The sequence below is a fragment of the Engraulis encrasicolus genome, chromosome 7, assembly GCF_034702125.1.
Source record: "Engraulis encrasicolus isolate BLACKSEA-1 chromosome 7, IST_EnEncr_1.0, whole genome shotgun sequence".
Classification (NCBI taxonomy): domain Eukaryota; kingdom Metazoa; phylum Chordata; class Actinopteri; order Clupeiformes; family Engraulidae; genus Engraulis; species Engraulis encrasicolus.
Window position 1 is genome coordinate 23,271,341 of NC_085863.1, and position 16,535 is coordinate 23,287,875.

Genomic DNA, 16,535 nt, shown 5'->3' on the forward strand with positions numbered 1-16,535 from the left:
CTTTAAGCTCTGATGAGAAGGTCATACTGGACCAGACAGGGTAGGACAGGACAAGTGCCAAAATAAACGAAAAAGAGAAAGAAAAAGAAAAGAAAGAAAAAATATGAAAACGATGGGCTTACGGCGAGTGCACAAATTATGCGCAGTCACATACTAGGAGGCGTGTGATTAGCGAGGGCTGGACTTAGGTGCTTTACATGCCAGCGCCTCCAGAGCTAAACCTCTTCGCTCGCTCCATCATCAGGTCTCGAAGGCGGGATTAGCGAGATGGCTTTGATGTCACATACACACTCGCACACGACCATGGGCCTGCATGCATAAACACTCTCTTAAAACCCTGTGTCTAGCGAGTGAAAAAAAAAGAAAAGAAAAAAAAGACAACCAACGGAGAGGTTAAAAAAGCACTACTATCATCCCTGTCCAGTTGCATGCTCATTTCCTTTTTCCCTTTTACTTTTTTATTACCTCATATTTTTTGCTTTTTGAAATTCACACAGACGCTAGCACACTAGCATACATCTCTAGCAAGAAAAGCACGTATCACTCTGCTTTGTAGGCTACTGTATAACAACACAACAAAACTAGCAAAAGGCAGTGGGCACTCGGTCTCCACTAGCAATCGCCGGTGCTCTGGGCTCTCCACCACAAAAAGCAGCATCGGGAGAGAGAGAGAGAGAGAGAGAGAGAGAGAGAGAGAGAGAGAGAGAGAGAGAGAGACAGAGACAGAGACAGAGACAGAGACAGAGACTGAGAGAGAGACTGAAAGAAAGACATAGGGTGCAAATCATCTAGGGTGCAAACTAACATCCCCTCTGTCCTCCGGCTTTACACCTGGTTGTGGACTTAACATTCAATTAAACATTCAAAATACAAAGGTAATCTGAAACCCAACCCTTGCTGTCAAACCAACTTTGAAACGCAGCCAAAGACACTTTGTCTTTTGTTCCACAAAGCTGATCTTTTTGGATGTCATGTTTACACTCATTTTGAATATTAATTGACTGTCCAATATATTTACATATAAAACGAGGCACAAGGCCAGAGCACAGAGGAAAGGATGGGAGTTTGGGAAGTGATTGGCACCCATACAGAGAGAGAGAGAGAGAGAGAGAGAGACAGAGAGAGAGAGAGAGAGAGAGAGAGAGAGAGAGACAGAGAGAGAGAGAGAGAGAGGAGACAAGACTTTTGCAGGCACCGCCAGCTGCCTCGGCCCAGTCAGTGGTCAGTCAGTCAGCCAGCCCCCATGTTCTCAGACGCTAAGGTTTTTATGGGGATTACTGAGTAGCTCTTCCAAACACGCTAATGCCGCTAGCAGAACTCGGGGGGGACTTTAAGCTGTGCTTTCATTGGCGCTGTCATTGTTGACCTTGTCCTTGTCCTGAGAAGATACAAGTAGGGAGGGGGGTGGATGTTATAAAGTGGAGGGGAAAGGGGGGGGGTGGGCTCTTGACAGACGTTCATGTCATGGGGGAGAGGTGTCGCACTAACACTGTATAGCACTCTAGGAACTGGGTACTAAGGACTATAAGAGGAGGAGCAACAACATTCATGTATCTCTGTGTGTGTGTGTGTGTGTGTGTGTGTGTGTGTGTGTGTGTGTGTGTGTGTGTGTGTGTGTGTGTGTGTGTGTGTGTGTGTGTGTGAAGAGAAGAGAGGTGCAAAGAGAGGAATGGGAGTGAGAATGAGAAGAGGATGAAGAGAGAGTGACGGGCAGACGGAAAAGGAAGACAGAGTGAGAGAGATTTTGAGAGACAGTTGGAAACAGAGGCAGACTGTGAGAAACTGAGACAGACAGAGAGAGAGAGAGAGAGAGAGAGAGAGAGAGAGAGAGAGAGAGAGAGAGAGAGAGAGAGAGAGAGACTGAGAGACAGAGAGAGTTAGATCCATAGACTGTGATCTTACCTTGCTTTTCTTCAGGTTGAGTTGGTTGGTTGGTGAGGGGCTGGGTGATTTCAGAGAATGAGGCGTTGTTGACACAGGACTCGCCCCAGTCCCATTCACTAAGAACAGAGAGAGAGAGAGAGAGAGAGAGAGAGAGAGAGAGAGAGAGAGAGAGAGAGAGAGAGAGAGAGAGAGAGAGAGAGAGAGAGAGATACCGGTATTGGCATTGGCACTGGTTCCCAAAACACACACTGAATGAAGGAGATAAAAGGCAGCAAGCGCCTCCCTCGCACACACACACACAGAGCGAGCGATTCACTGAAACTGAGGAGGAGAGGGATGAAGAGGAGGATGAAGAGGAGGAAGAGGAGGGAAAAGAAGAGGAGGTGGATAAATTAGCCCATATAATATATGCCAACTCCATAGAAAGGGAAAATATAGTCTTTTCTCACAAGCTAGAGAGCGGCAGTGATAAATAGGACAGAGAGGATTGTGCCACAGTAGGCTACAGTACATGAAATGAATCCAAATGCACACTTCAGCTGAGCATCTGAATCTTCTTTCTCAGTGAAACAGAGAAACACAGTCTACTTTCCAGTCCTAGACAACAGTAGCCTATTTCTTTATAAACCTGTAACCGCTGACATTCCAGGGGGGAAACTGTTGTCTCTTCTGTTTATAATGATTCCATATCAATTGTTAAACTAACAACAAGCAGGTAACAAATGTTGCATCAATTTCCATAGAAAAATGAAAAGAGATTTCATAATTACCGCACAGCGCGCGCAGAAATTAAAATACAGTGTAGCCTATAGAAGGAATCATAATCTAGTTAATCCACGCATAGCTGACAACTCATCCTGATGAACTTGTGACACGAGAAATCGGCTCCTTAATATTCCTGTCACAATCATCTTGCGCTATTTCCCTGAGGCACAACAATCTCATTCGCGCGTGGGATACAGTTCAATTCTTGAGGTGAAGTTCATAATGACAAACGGAACCGGCAGGTTAAATCGTGGTCAGAGGACACGCTTTCACAAAACCGCCCGCTATTTAACATCCGCATATTTGGTTGAGCCAAAAGTTGATAATTGATGTAGGCTGAATAATACGGGCGTATCCTACCTTCGTTCTGCGGCATGGCGAAAACACAGTGCTAGTCCAAAAGGTTCAGAAAACAGTGGTGGTACTCTATCGTTCGGAAGCGCTGGATCCGGCGTTGCTTGTAATGAATGGGAGCGGAGAGCGGGCAAGGCAGTATGTACTACGCGCGATCATAGGCAGACTGCCTTTTTGCGTAGCCGCTGACGTCCACCAGAGCCTGTGCGCTACTGTGGTGGGAGGCGCAGCTGCGATAACACAGTCGAGAGCACTTTTTTCACGAGAGACATATGAAACAAAAGCGTATTCCGACTGGGTCACTGCCAACATGTATCGTTTGAGAGTACGGGTGTGGATTTATGTAAACAAATCCAGATCAACACCGAGAAGGAAAACATAATGGCGATGATGATCTTATATTTGGCTCATCAGTAGGCCTATCCTATTTGCCCAGAGACACTGAAGTAACGGTGATTAAGATTAATTAGAACAGCTTCAGCCTATAGATTTGTCATGCTACATGTCAGAACGACATATGCCCTACACACCTAGGAGCTATTTAAGGCAGCCATACATGTAGGTCTACATTTAAAAAAAATACAGAATATGCTCAAACAGCAAAAGGCTAGACAATCATGCTTGCTACAATAGAACACGATTTACAAATGCTAAAAAAATCAGTCATGGAAAGAAAATGTTATGTGCATATGTGAGGAATCAACACTTGCAGAACCGTTCATGTTAATGGTGTGAAATGGCAACGGATGGTGCTGGTGTTCAGCTGATAACAAGCCAATGAAAGCCGTTGGCAGTGGCAATGACATTGACGTCAAAAGATGCCATAACAGTAGTCATGCACTATAACATGGCACTTGTGGTGAGGTGTCCAGCATGTAGTAAAATTTGGACCAGAAGTCATAGTGTGACTATGTGTGTGTGTGTGAGTGAGTGAGAGAGAGAGAGAGAGAGAGAGAGAGAGAGAGAGAGAGAGAGAGAGAGAGAGAGAGAGAGAGAGAGACAGACAGACAGACAGACAGAGCGAGAGATGAGTACCACTATTTCACACCATCTGCAGCACACTGATATATTTAGTCTGTGTGATGCGCTCACAAGGAGTGAAGAGGGCGTAAAGAGTACTGATATGATCCTTTTTGGGTTTGACTACACGCCCCCACCTTTTCTTCACACCTTAGGTTCCTCCTCATCTCCTTTTTTCAGGTCCACAACCAGTGCTCCATTGGCGTTATCTCCCACAGATCTGATCTAGGAACAGCGTAGGAAGCGCTTTGGCCACGAAAGGCTCAGCGTTCAGTTACGTTTAAGTGTCAACACTGACATCTACATACTACAGTCATCTTGACAACACTGACGCATCCAACTAACAGTTATGCAGGCTAAGAGTTCAGTCGCAAAATCTGCAAAGAGTTAAGTAGTGGCAGTCAAAATGGATTGCTTAGGTTATAAGCGTTAAAAGTAAACCCGTTTCCAATCCAATGTCAACACAGCTACCCTTTGGCATCACTCCCTTTAAAAGAAAAAAACATCACTACCTTTAAAAAACAGTACATGTCCCTTCTCGGTCTTGCACACAATCATGAGAAAGTGTGTTCTTCAGACTTCAGGTCTGAATTCCACAAGCATGGGTTCAAGGCTGAGCCCTCATTTCAAAGCTTTCTAGTTGCCATGATACAAAAAACTCTACAAGTCAACAGCTTCACTTAAAATATATTCCCTTTTTGAAATAGGTAACACATTGAGGGTCACATACTAAATCTGTACCATTCTGGAAATTCAGTTTGAATAAAACTATGTGCTAAAAGTTCATGTCAACAATCTCTACAGTGTGGATTATGTACGTTTTTTTTCTTTGAGTTTTGAGTTTGAGTTTTCCAAGCCAACACCTGTGTAATAACTTCAGGTGTTTGCCACTTATGACTGGATGGGAGAAGGCAGTGTGGTGTGGTGCTCCACTGGTGCGGTACACCATGCTGTAATGGCACTCTGCCCCTGAGATATGACCCCCTGATTGGATGTCCATCTCACCCATCTCTCCTCTCCGAGGCTGGATTGGCAATCTGCATTACAGGGAATTTTCCCGGTGGGCTGACTGTCCTCAGGGGCCGATGCTGTTATTTAGTTTTTTCCTCCACTTAGAGCCCAGCTCTCAATTTAGATGCGGTGGCCCGGTGGTCTGTCGTTCATATTGACCGCTGACAGAGCTAGTCATAATATCGTGAAAAAGCAAGGGGCTATGTGAGGGGCTGGTTTATGCCAAAAACGCCCGGGCTGATTTTTCGTGCCAAGTCGGGCCTGCTCTTCTCCCAGGGGAGTCACGGCCAATCTCAGAATTTTTTGCTTCGGGTGCCGCGGCGCGGGTCCCCCTCCTCCAACGATTCCTGATGCCCGTCGATGGAGGTTACGCAACCATTGAGCCAGACAGATTGTCCACCCCACTGCATCTCCCTCTCTCTCTTCTTTCCCTTCCCGTTCTCCGCTACCCTCACCTGCCACAGCGTCCTCGCCTGATTTTTGTCGTTAGGCCAACGATGGGGTCACACAACCATCGAGCCTCTACCCCTCTCCACCTTTTTCTTTCCACCCTCCATCCTCTGCCATATGTGGCCATTCCCTAACAATCTCCTCCTCTCTCTCCTCTCTCCATCACCTCTTCATATCTCTACCCCCCCCATGTTTCTCCTACTCCAACTCTTCCTTTCTCTCCCCCCCTCTATGTCCCTCTTCCCTCCCCATCTTTTCCTCTTTTTCCTTCCCCATATCTTCCTTCTCTCCCTCTCCATGCTCTCTCTCTCTCTCCCTCTCCTCTAAATATTGCTATTTCTGCTCTTCACGACAGGACAGGGCAGGGCAGGCCAGCTGAGGACCAGTGAAAATGCCTTGCGGTGCGGTGCAATGGGTGATGATGCTAGCTAGGCTAGCACTGTGAAGCACAGCACAGCACAGCACACCCTTTCCCATTCCCCTGGATCACTGGCATGTAATTAAACGGCACTAACCGTGTCAGAGGGCTCCCAGGAGAGAAACCAGGAGATGGAGGCAGATAGTGGATAGTGGATGGCGGAGGCTACGCCCAGGGAAGCCAACAGGGGGGGACAACAAAGGGGTGAGTTGTCCCAGGCCCATGGGGACAGGGGGCTCAAATTGAGTTTTCATTACGTTGTATGTATTGGAAGCTGACAGGGGGGGACCAAGGGGTGAGTTGTACCAGGCCCAGGGAGACAGGTGGCACAAAAATTGAGTTTTCATTACGTTGTATGTATTGGATTGAGGGGCCCTTTCAGATGACTTTGTCCTGGGCTCAGTAAAAGCTGTCAGTGGCCCTGGCTGCGGCAAGACAAACTGGCTGATGGAAAACAGCCCACGCTATTTGAGCTAGCAGGAAAACTGTGGTGACCCACACACATACAGTTCATACAGTACACAGAAACAAACATGTATGCTGCTGACCAACACACATACAGTACATAGCATAGAGACAAACATGTCAATGTTGCTGAGCCACACAAATACTGTGCACAGACACAGAGTCTCAGATGGCGCACTTGTGCACTTCAGGCACTATGTTTCAGTGTGTATGGTATGGTGTAATGGTAACACACTGAAACATAGTGCCTGAAGTACATATGTGTGCCATCTGAGACACAGCAACAGACACAGCGTAAGCTGCTGACCAACGCATGCAGAGCCAAACATGTACCGTATGCCATGCTGACCAGCACACATCAACACAAGCACACACAGTGTGTCACAGAAGTGAGTACACTGCTCACATTTCTGCAGATTTGTAAGCATATCTTTTCATGGGACAACAAAAAAGAAGTTTCACTTTGACACAATAAACAGTAGCCAGCATACAAGTTATTTAACCGCTTCAATTTATTGTTCACTCAAAATAATTATTAATTTCTCAAAATATTCAGTACTTCTTACAGTACACCCTATGAGTGAGTACACCCCATGTTAAAATCCCATAGAGAGAATAATGAAATATACTTACAAATAAGATATACAACATTAACAAATCTGCAGAAATGTGAGGGGTATACTCACTTCTGTGACACAGTATAGGTATGTGTAGGCATGTTTTACATAAGCACTAAAACGTCTATGGCTTCTCATCAGTCACTGTAATGGTAGTTTGAGGGTTTTTTCCCCCCCATAATACACTTTTTTATAGCGCAATTTATTAATTGTCCATCAACAAAGATGTTACAGATGGCTTGTAGAAATTGAATTTCCTTTTTTTATTCTTTACTGATAACAAAAAAAATATTTAAATAAATAAAACGCAACCTCTAAGGACACAAGAGTTTCAGCAGATGGGTTATGAGTCATCGAAGCATCTGTATAGTCTACTACTCTACCATGCTGTATGATGAACCGCTCTATAGGGCCATTCAACTGAAGTGCTCTCTCTGTTGTATAACAGACACACAGGGGAGACGATGGGGTGGTTTGTAGGGTGACACAAAGGGGTCAGTTGCCCCAGGCCCAGGGAGAGAGGAGTGGCCCAGAATTGGGTCCTCATTGCATTGTATGTATTGAATCGAGGGCCCTTTCAAATGACTTTGCCCTGGGCCCAGCCAATACATGCTGTCAGTAGCCCTGACAAGCACACAGGGCGGGCAGTGATAGGATGATGTTCTGCAGTAGAGTACGGGTGTGGTGTAGTGGGGTGTACTTTGATCAGAGGACCTAGCCAGTGGCGGAACAATTGCACACAGGGCCCCAGATCAAAACACTGATACCGCCCCTCAAACAACTTGCCATAGTCACAATAGGGCCCCCACCTACAATACAGGAGGGCCCTGAGCCCAGGGGCCAATGCCCTGCTTGCCCCCGCTATAGCTCTGCCCCTGGACCTAGCCATTACATCAGGTGCACTCTGCCATTTCCCGTAGCAGTGATCACAGCCAAGAGAGAGTTGGAAACGGGAAATGAGTGCAGCTTCACGGTTGGTGAGAGTGGCAGACAAGAGCCACATGGGGCATAAGAGCCAAGGTTGCAGTGTTAACGCAACACATTAAGAGTCAAATTTAACACCGGTAGAGCTATTCCTACTCTCTCACTACAAAGCACTACAAAGCTGTACTGTGTGGGTGGCTGTGCAAACAGGAAGCACTAAAGACACACTGGGCAGGGAAGCCGACACGGAAGGGCAAAGGAGTCAGTTGTCCTGGGCCCTGGGAAAGAGAGGGGGGGGGGCAGAATTGGGTCCTCATGACATTGTATGTATTGGTTGGGGGGGCCCTTTCAAATGACTTTGTCCCGGGCCCGGTAAAAGCTGTCAGCAGCCCTGCACTGGTCCACACAGGAAATTTGGCAGTGTTAATTCAACACGTATAGAGCCAATTGAACACCTTCTGGAGTGCACTGTATATTTTCAGCGTACACTCTCCAGACCGCTAGACTGCTGAGATACAGTACAGTGGGCCATGGCGATGCAGCGTGGTGACCTTACGTGACAGGTCACGTCACTCCACTCTTCCGTGCCAGCGGCGCCATGTGTTTACTGTACGGCTGAGTCGGTCAACAAGAAAGCGGCATCTTACACAACAGCACTCAGCTGCAGCAGTCTCTCTGCTCTCCTCTGCTCAGCTCAGCGGAGGCAATCAGAGAGAGAGCGAGAGAGAGAGAGAGAGAGAGAGAGAGAGAGAGAGAGAGAGAGAGAGAGAGAGAGAGAGAGAGAGAGAGAGAGAGAGAGAGAGAGCGAGAGAGAGAGGCTTCTCTTGATTGGAGAAGCTGGTGTCATAAAGGAGATCATATTTAATGAAATGTCTATTTAAAGGAAAGCATGCCTGGTACGCTTTATAGGGATTAGGAGGGAGACGAGAAGCTTGAGGAGGTGGAGACAGGGTGCAAGAGACAGAGATGGAGAAAGAGAGAGAGAGAGATAGAGAGAGAGAGAGAGAGAGAGAGAGAGAGAGAGAGAGAGAGAAGAGAGAGAGAAGAGAGAGAGAGAGAGAGAGAGAGAGAGAGAGAGAGAGAGAGAGAGAGAGAGAGAGAGAGAGAGAGAGGAAGTGGGAAATGGATAGATGAAATGTAGGAAATGTAATGTACAGGATTGAACTCCAGTTGGGGTCTTGGAGAAGGAAATTAATCCCTGGACTTGCTGGATGAGCTGATTTTAGGCAATGTTATTTATGGCCAAATGGATGGGCCACATTTTTTTTTGGGAATGTCTCTGCTGGTTGTGATAGGAGCATTTTAATGAAACTCCTCATGAGGGTGTATGGGGGGGGGGCAATAATCCCCTTAAGACTCAGTGTCTGTGGCTGATCTACCAGCAGCCGAAGCAGAAGAAACAGAAACAGCAGCAGCCTCACCTCACAAATGCATACTCTGCATATGTAACACATCCCAATGCGATGCCCTCTCTATCTTCATTCAAATGAGGTTGCAGTATACAGTATATCGCAAGATGTGCTTGTGTGTGTGCGCGTACCATTTCTACTTCAAGGAAAAAACGCAACCCAACTTTTTTTTTCCCCCTATAAGGACCCTACAGATAATCCTCTAGTAGCATTCTTATGTAAGCACTGAGTAATGCTGGAAATGGAAAGAAAGAGCCATGGCCATTTCTCTAGAGCATACGAAGCTGCTGCAGCCAACTCTAGCACCTGTGGGTCAGTGAGCACAATTACACTGATGTCCAAAGACCCTGAGCTGCCCCTTGACATCCAGCTCACCAGAGAGTTGTTCGCAGTAGTGCTGCTGATGGAAGCAGGTGGAAGGGGAGAGGAGAGGAAGTGGAATAGAATGTAGAGGAGAGGAGAGGAGAGGAGAGGAGAGGAGAGGAGAGGAGAGGAGAGAAGACAAGAGAAGAGAAGAGAAGAGAAGAGAAATGACTAGAGAGAGAGGAGAGGAGAGGAGAGGAGAGAAGAGAAGAGAAGAAAAGAAAAGAAAAGAGAAGAGAAGAGAAGAGAAGAGAAGAGAAGAGAAGAGAAAGGAGAGGAGAGGAGAGGAGAGGAGAGGAGAGAGGAGAGGAGAGAAGAGGAGAGGAGAGGAGAGAGGTAATGTGAGGAGAAAGAGGGAAGAGGAATGAAGAGGAGATGAGGGCAGAGGATGGGAGGGGATGGAGAAATGAGAGGTCAAGAGAGGAAAGAGAGAATAATACAGAACGGGAAATGGAGAGAAGAGGAAAGACAAAGCGAAGAACAGAGAAGGGAGAGTAGAGGAGGATGAGAAGATGGCAAAAGAGGAAAAACAATAAAGATGAAACAACGAGGAGAGAAGATAGGAGGCAGAAAAGGAGGAGAGAGGGGGCTAGAAAGAACATGAGGGAATGAAGCAGAGAGACGAGAGAGTCTGGCTGATGGGTGAGGCTGGAGAAGGGGATGAGGATGGGGATAGGAAAGGGGAATGGGGATGGTGTGGGGGCTGAGGCTGGGTATGGGGAGACACTGGGAATGGGGATGGGGATATACTGGGGATGGGGAGAGGTTAGGGATGGGGATGGGGATGGGGAGGGGGTGGACATGTGGATGGGGAGAGGTTGGAGATGAGACTGAGGATGGGGATGGGGACATGGAGAGTACGGCAAGAAGAAAAAAGCCAGAGAAGAGAGTGAGAATAGAGGTTTTGGAACGGAGGGAATAAAGCTGAGAAGGAAGGAGCGGAGAGAGTCTGGAGACAGGGAGAGACTGGGGCTGGTGCTGGTGCTGGGGAGAGGGAGAGGGAGAGGCTGGGGCTGGGGAGAGGGAGAGGCTGGGGCTGGGGAGAGGGAGAGGCTGGGGCTGGGGCTGGGGCTGGGGCTGGGGCTGGGGCTGGGGCTGGGGCTGGGGAGAGGGAGAGGCTGGGGACGGGGACAGGGACAGGGAGAGGCTGGGGCTGGGGCTGGGGAGAAGGAGAGGCTGGGGCTGGGGCTGGGGAGAGAGAGAGAGTGGGGCTGGGGCTGGGGAGAGGCTGGGGCTGGGGCTGGGGAGAGGGAGAGGGAGGGGCTGGGGACGGGGACAGGGAGAGGCTGGCTGATGGGTGACTCATGTGCCACGGCAGTCCAGGTTTGACGAGAGGTCAGCACAGATTCTCATTAGGGGCTCCTCTGTCTCCGCCATGCCGCACGACGTCTGTTCTTTCTGTGGCAGCAGGCGGGCAGGGAGAGTTCATTTCAGTTCCTGGTAATTGGACTTTGAGGCTATTCTCATTCATGCTTATCTCCTCTCCACTCAAGGCAGCCAGACTGACGGTAGGTACGTGCAGGATGGCTCCCTCCCAGCCTGTCTGGGCAGTAGCCTACGAGGCTGAGTATAGTCCTTGAGATCTGTAGTGGCATAGAGATGACACCTGGGGTGCATTTCTGGAAACCATATTTGCTATCTACATTAGCTACTTTACTGTTTGCAATGCATTTCCCATTGACAACTACCCAAGTTGCTAACTGGCTAACAACTACGCTTTCGACAAACACACCCCTGCTTTGGTGACACTGGGAGGGAAAAACACCTGTTTTCAAAACGCTTACAGATGGGTAATTGCTGTTTTGAACATTTATTATTACGCTGTCATTACATAAACAGCCAAGAGCGTTTCAGCAAATGATAAAACAAAATCCTGGGCAATCAGTTACCCACACATAGAGGGATGAGTGCTAGCGCTGTCAGTCACTTCACTACTTATCTGAGGAGGGAGTGACGTGGGTGCACTACCTCCCGCATTTCTATTATATTAAACAAACAACAAACTCATACTAATAAAAAAATAAATCGGCTAAATTTAGCCACCTGACTGGCAGGGATTACCGCTGAGACTGGCGTTACATAAACAAGCAGCACGTCTCAAATGGCTGGCAGCGGGTGCGCACAGTCAGACAGCTAGACTAGGTCTATAGACAAACTCTTCAGGGCACAGACACCTGAAGGTACCCTTTAGCTGCTCAGCTATATTCTCAATGCCTCCACTGCCTCCCTCGTTGGAAACCTGCCTACAAAAATACCACTTCACTCAAAGTGTATTGATTTAGCCAAGGGCCGGACAGTGACTCATTTTACACCCTTTAAATGTTTGTCATCATGACCATAATCCTTTCTACAGCGCACCAAAAAAATGTCAAAGGGGAATTGTCATCTTGTGCTATATAAAAACAGTTTGAGAGACAAGGAAAACTGTCATCACCACAGGCATACCATGAAGGATAAAATATTTGACATCAATGGCATGGCATTAGAGTCAGCTCACTTTCTAAATTTGTAACCGTCTACAGTCTGGAGAAGAGCAAGATAAGATGTGTGGGTTCGGGGCGAATTTCAGCACGTCAAGTTTTCATGCGGTTTCCTAGTTCTGTCATTCTAAAAAGCGCAGATATTTGCAAGGGAGCATTTTTTTCTTTCTCCGATGCTGAAACTCTGAAAGTTGAGAAACTACAAAACTGACATTTTTGTCTAATGCGGCCTCTTGTGCCTTCTCCACTGGAGACAGCAAATGCAGTCATAATTCTGTTTCATAACTGCCGGCTTGACAAGCACTGTTACAATAGCGCTTTTTTTAAATACACAATTTTCTAGGTCATGGAGGTAGGAATACTAGGTTACAAAGCATCATGTTAAACATGAATACAAACCAAAGTAATCATAGTCAGACATACAGGACTGTACTATACAGTATGTGATTTCTATGCAGCACTTTTTCGTCAGTTTTTTTTTTTACCTGAGAACCTCCCATTGTCATTTATGCAGCACTGGGACTAAGGGGCCAAGCCCAAATACTCAACACAACCTCAACCCCACACCATAAGTCCTCCTCTATCAAATTTCACACTTGGCACAATGCCTTCTGAAATGTAACATTCTCCTGGCAACCTTCAAACCCAGATTCATCCATCAGATTGCCAGATGGGAAAGGGTGATTCATCACTCCAGAGAATGCATCTCCAATCCTCTAGAGTCCAGTGGTGGCATGCATTCCATGAAGCTCTCTGCATACTCTATTTGGGCTAACCTTGAAGGTCACATGAAGTTTGGAGCTATGTGGCTGAGCAGAAAGTTGACCACCTCTTTGCACTATGCGCCTCAGCATCAGCTGACCCCTCTCCATCAGTTTACGTGACCTTCCACTTTGTGGCTGAGTTGCTGTTGTTTCCAAACTCTTCCATTTTCTTAAGCTGACAGTTGTATGTGAAATATTTAGAAGCAAGGACATTTCATGAGTAGATTTGTTGCACAGGTGGCATCCTATGACAGTTCCACGCTGGAATTCACTGAGCTCCAGAGAGCAGCCCATTCCTTCACAAATGTTTTTTTTTCAAAGAGTCTGACTCTGCATGCCTAGGTGCTTTATTTTACACAGCCAGGCCAAGTGATTAGGACACCTGATTCTCATAATTTCGATGGCTTAGTGAATACTTTTGGTACTATGGTCTATATTTCTGTTGAAATATCGAGAGGGCAATATCCAATATTACAATGATACTCAATATCATGAAAACCTCAAAATAATATGATACATCTTGATGACTGTTTTTACGACCATTGCTGTAACCATTAGTACCCTGAACACAACAGTACATGCATTTGCATTTGAAAAATATTAAGCACCACTGTGTACGGCCTGTTTTGTTGGACATGACCAATACAGTCAATGGATGCACCCACATGCTCTACTGCTCTACTTTCTCTCTCGGTCTCTGCCTCTCTTTCTCTCTCTCTATCTCCTGAGGAATAAGCGTGCCACATGTGGTAAGACTCTAAGAGAGCCTGAGAGATGGTGCACGTGGGCGATGTATGTGGATGAGAGACACTGAGAAGCTGAGGTAGAGAGATGGAGGTGGGGGTCTGAAGCTATATGCTAATGATGCTAAAGAGCTAGTGTGCAGAGGGCGTTAGATAAGAACCTACACAAGCTGTTTTCTAAGCAATCTGGAACTTGCCGTGTAAATCACTGCGAGAAAAGGTTAAACCATAAATTGATCCACTGATGCCTTCTTTCGGCCAGAGACAATACAGTAACTCATTCTTAACTTGCTTGGTACCCTCACGGCTGCCTTAAGGAAAACATAGTGGCCTCTACTAGACCATCTTGGAATGTAGTTCATAAAATGAAAAAAGAAAAAACCGCAACACCGATGCTCCCATTTACTTCATTTTAATGTGACGTTTCGGGCCACCCCGGCCCTTCCTCAGTCAATGGAAGGGCCGGGGTGGCCCGAAACGTCACATTAAAATGAAGTAAATGGGAGCATCGGTGTTGCGGTTTTTTCTTTTTTCATTTTATGAACTTAACGTCTTTTGAACCTGCACCCGAATAAGCATCTGGATGTGCGTGAGATTGGACTTTCATCTTGGAATGTAGGAAATGCATCACAACAGTGTTATATAAAGCTCAAGGTGACCTAGGGTGACAAAATGATGAAGCACACTGTCATCCATAATGTCACTACATGCTTCAGGCCAAGGACATGTGAAGGTATTCTCTTCATCTGCATTTGTGACATTCTCTAGGTTAATACGCACTAACTGTACGAACACGGCGAAAGCTACAACTAAAGCTAACAAGGTACCAGAAGAACTAATTGACTTTGTATTGGTGAATAGGTGACAAAAAGAGCGAAAGCATTCTGGGTATTACAGGATTCGTTTTGGGTGACATAAGGGACAGTGTGAAGTTGATGTTCAGTGGACGTTATGGTAATGAGTTGTGAATGAAAAAGAAAAGGGTTTATTTAACCACTTAAGATTTATATTTTATAAATTCATTGTTACCAGTATGGTAATGACCAAGTCGTGGTGCATTACTAAAGGCCCTGTGTTGTGTCATAGTATTGTAGTGCTATGATAGTTACATTTCAATGTCTATTACAGCGTGCCTCTGGAGGTACGGCGCGCATTAAGGGGCTACGGGACCATGCACATTAACCCATTTTGTCCTAAGCCCTTTTTGGGAAAGGGTGCCCTCTTCCTATTAAATCCAAAATATTTCAGCCTCCAAAGCACATACAACCATGCAATGTGTTACATTTAAAAGCCAAGACCCTTCTCCTGCATTATAATGTGTTCATTCAGCTCTAACATACCCACATATTTAATAGCTCAAATCTCAAAATCCTGAATGCAGCGTATATGTGTCTCCAGGACACAATAGGTTAATGAATATTTGTATTTGACAATGGGTTACATAGATGTGCAGGGTTTCCCACAGAAATTTCGGAAACTATGGGGGCAGCCGGGATTTCTTTTCCGGGGGGGGGGGTGTCTTTTCACGCGGGCCTTTTTTTTTGGGGGGGGGGGGGGGTATTCACACAGTGTAAATGCAAAATGGCAAAACAATGAGTACAGTATGACATTGGCGCATGGAGAAACTATAGGCCTAGGCCTACATTTCAGCCATTTATACTTTGAGAAATAAGGCTACATAACATTTTACCCATGATATTAGTAGTACATTGTCATTTATATTTTAAAAAAACAAATGCAGTACAGTGTATCATTTCTGTTTACAACACAGTTTCATTCATCCCTCATGCAGGGGTCTATGTAATGAAAAAAATAATAAAACAAAATAGGACCAGAGATAAGAATTTAAGAGTACACATAGGCGTACACATTCTACATGAGGGGTGCTGGTCACAGGGCCAGTTTTTCAAAATTCCTCATTAAAAGGGCTGAACAACATATTACACATTTATGTCTATATTCACATTCATTACACATTCATTTCTATATGCAGCCCGATGTCTCCTCTGCCGTGTCAATGAAGGCCTGTCACCTAACTCATTACAACTGTAAAACAAAGCCTGGGGAGTGTTAGTAAACTCATCCCAACTGTCCCTTCTCTGAAGGTTTTTTTATTGCTCCCAAACCCTACAACAACTTGACTAGGCTTTTGATCCCTCTGTCTTTCAAGCACTTTTGGTTTTCTCTATAGGATGTAGTTACTTCAGGAGGAAAATGCGAAGGAAATCATAATTTAAATCGTTTTTAACAAAAACGGAAATCGTAAAAAAATAAATAAAAAAAGTGATTTTTTTTTTTTTTTTACATTTTCGGAAACTATGGCGGCCAAATTTAAACTATGGCGGGCCGCCATAGTTTCCTCAATGTAAGGGAAACACTGATGTAAATATGCCAGAATTAGTGCAGTGCCCAACACAAACAAGCACACACAAAGGCAAAGCATACAAAATAATTAAAAATAAAATGCATAATAATGTAGTATGGTGCAGTTCAGCGACAGTCACAGCAGCCAACTGCAATGTTGGAATGCTTGCACCCTCCTTTGTATCCATCCTATTTTGCCGCTTTTCAACTTACTTAACATTACATTACATTACATTACATTACATTACACTTACTGATGCTTTTACCTAAAGCGACTTACAGTTATTTGGAGGGTATTGGTTACAGTCCCTGCATTAATGTGTCTTTAGGCACTTCAATCATGGGGAGGTAAGGGTGGGATTCGAACCTGCAACCCTCTGATCTTAAAACCACCTCCATAACCATTAGGTCACAGCAGGCTTTTGTTACTTTTGTAAACACAACAGATTAATTTTTCAATAATACAACTTGTCAAAATTCTGCAATTTTTCACTTTTTCCAATA

The 16,535-nt window shown here is 45.7% G+C and overlaps 1 protein-coding gene across 1 annotated transcript in view; it reads right to left on the reverse strand.

Annotated features, from left to right (window-relative positions):
• LOC134452620 (serine/threonine-protein kinase DCLK1-like) overlaps nucleotides 1-16,535 on the reverse strand; it is an 88,584-nt gene that overhangs the window by 22,718 nt on the left and 49,331 nt on the right. Inside the window, exon 6 of the mRNA XM_063203102.1 lies at nucleotides 1,903-2,000. Within this exon, the coding sequence (XP_063059172.1) occupies nucleotides 1,903-2,000 (98 nt within the window). The remainder of the gene's footprint in view (nucleotides 1-1,902; nucleotides 2,001-16,535) is intronic.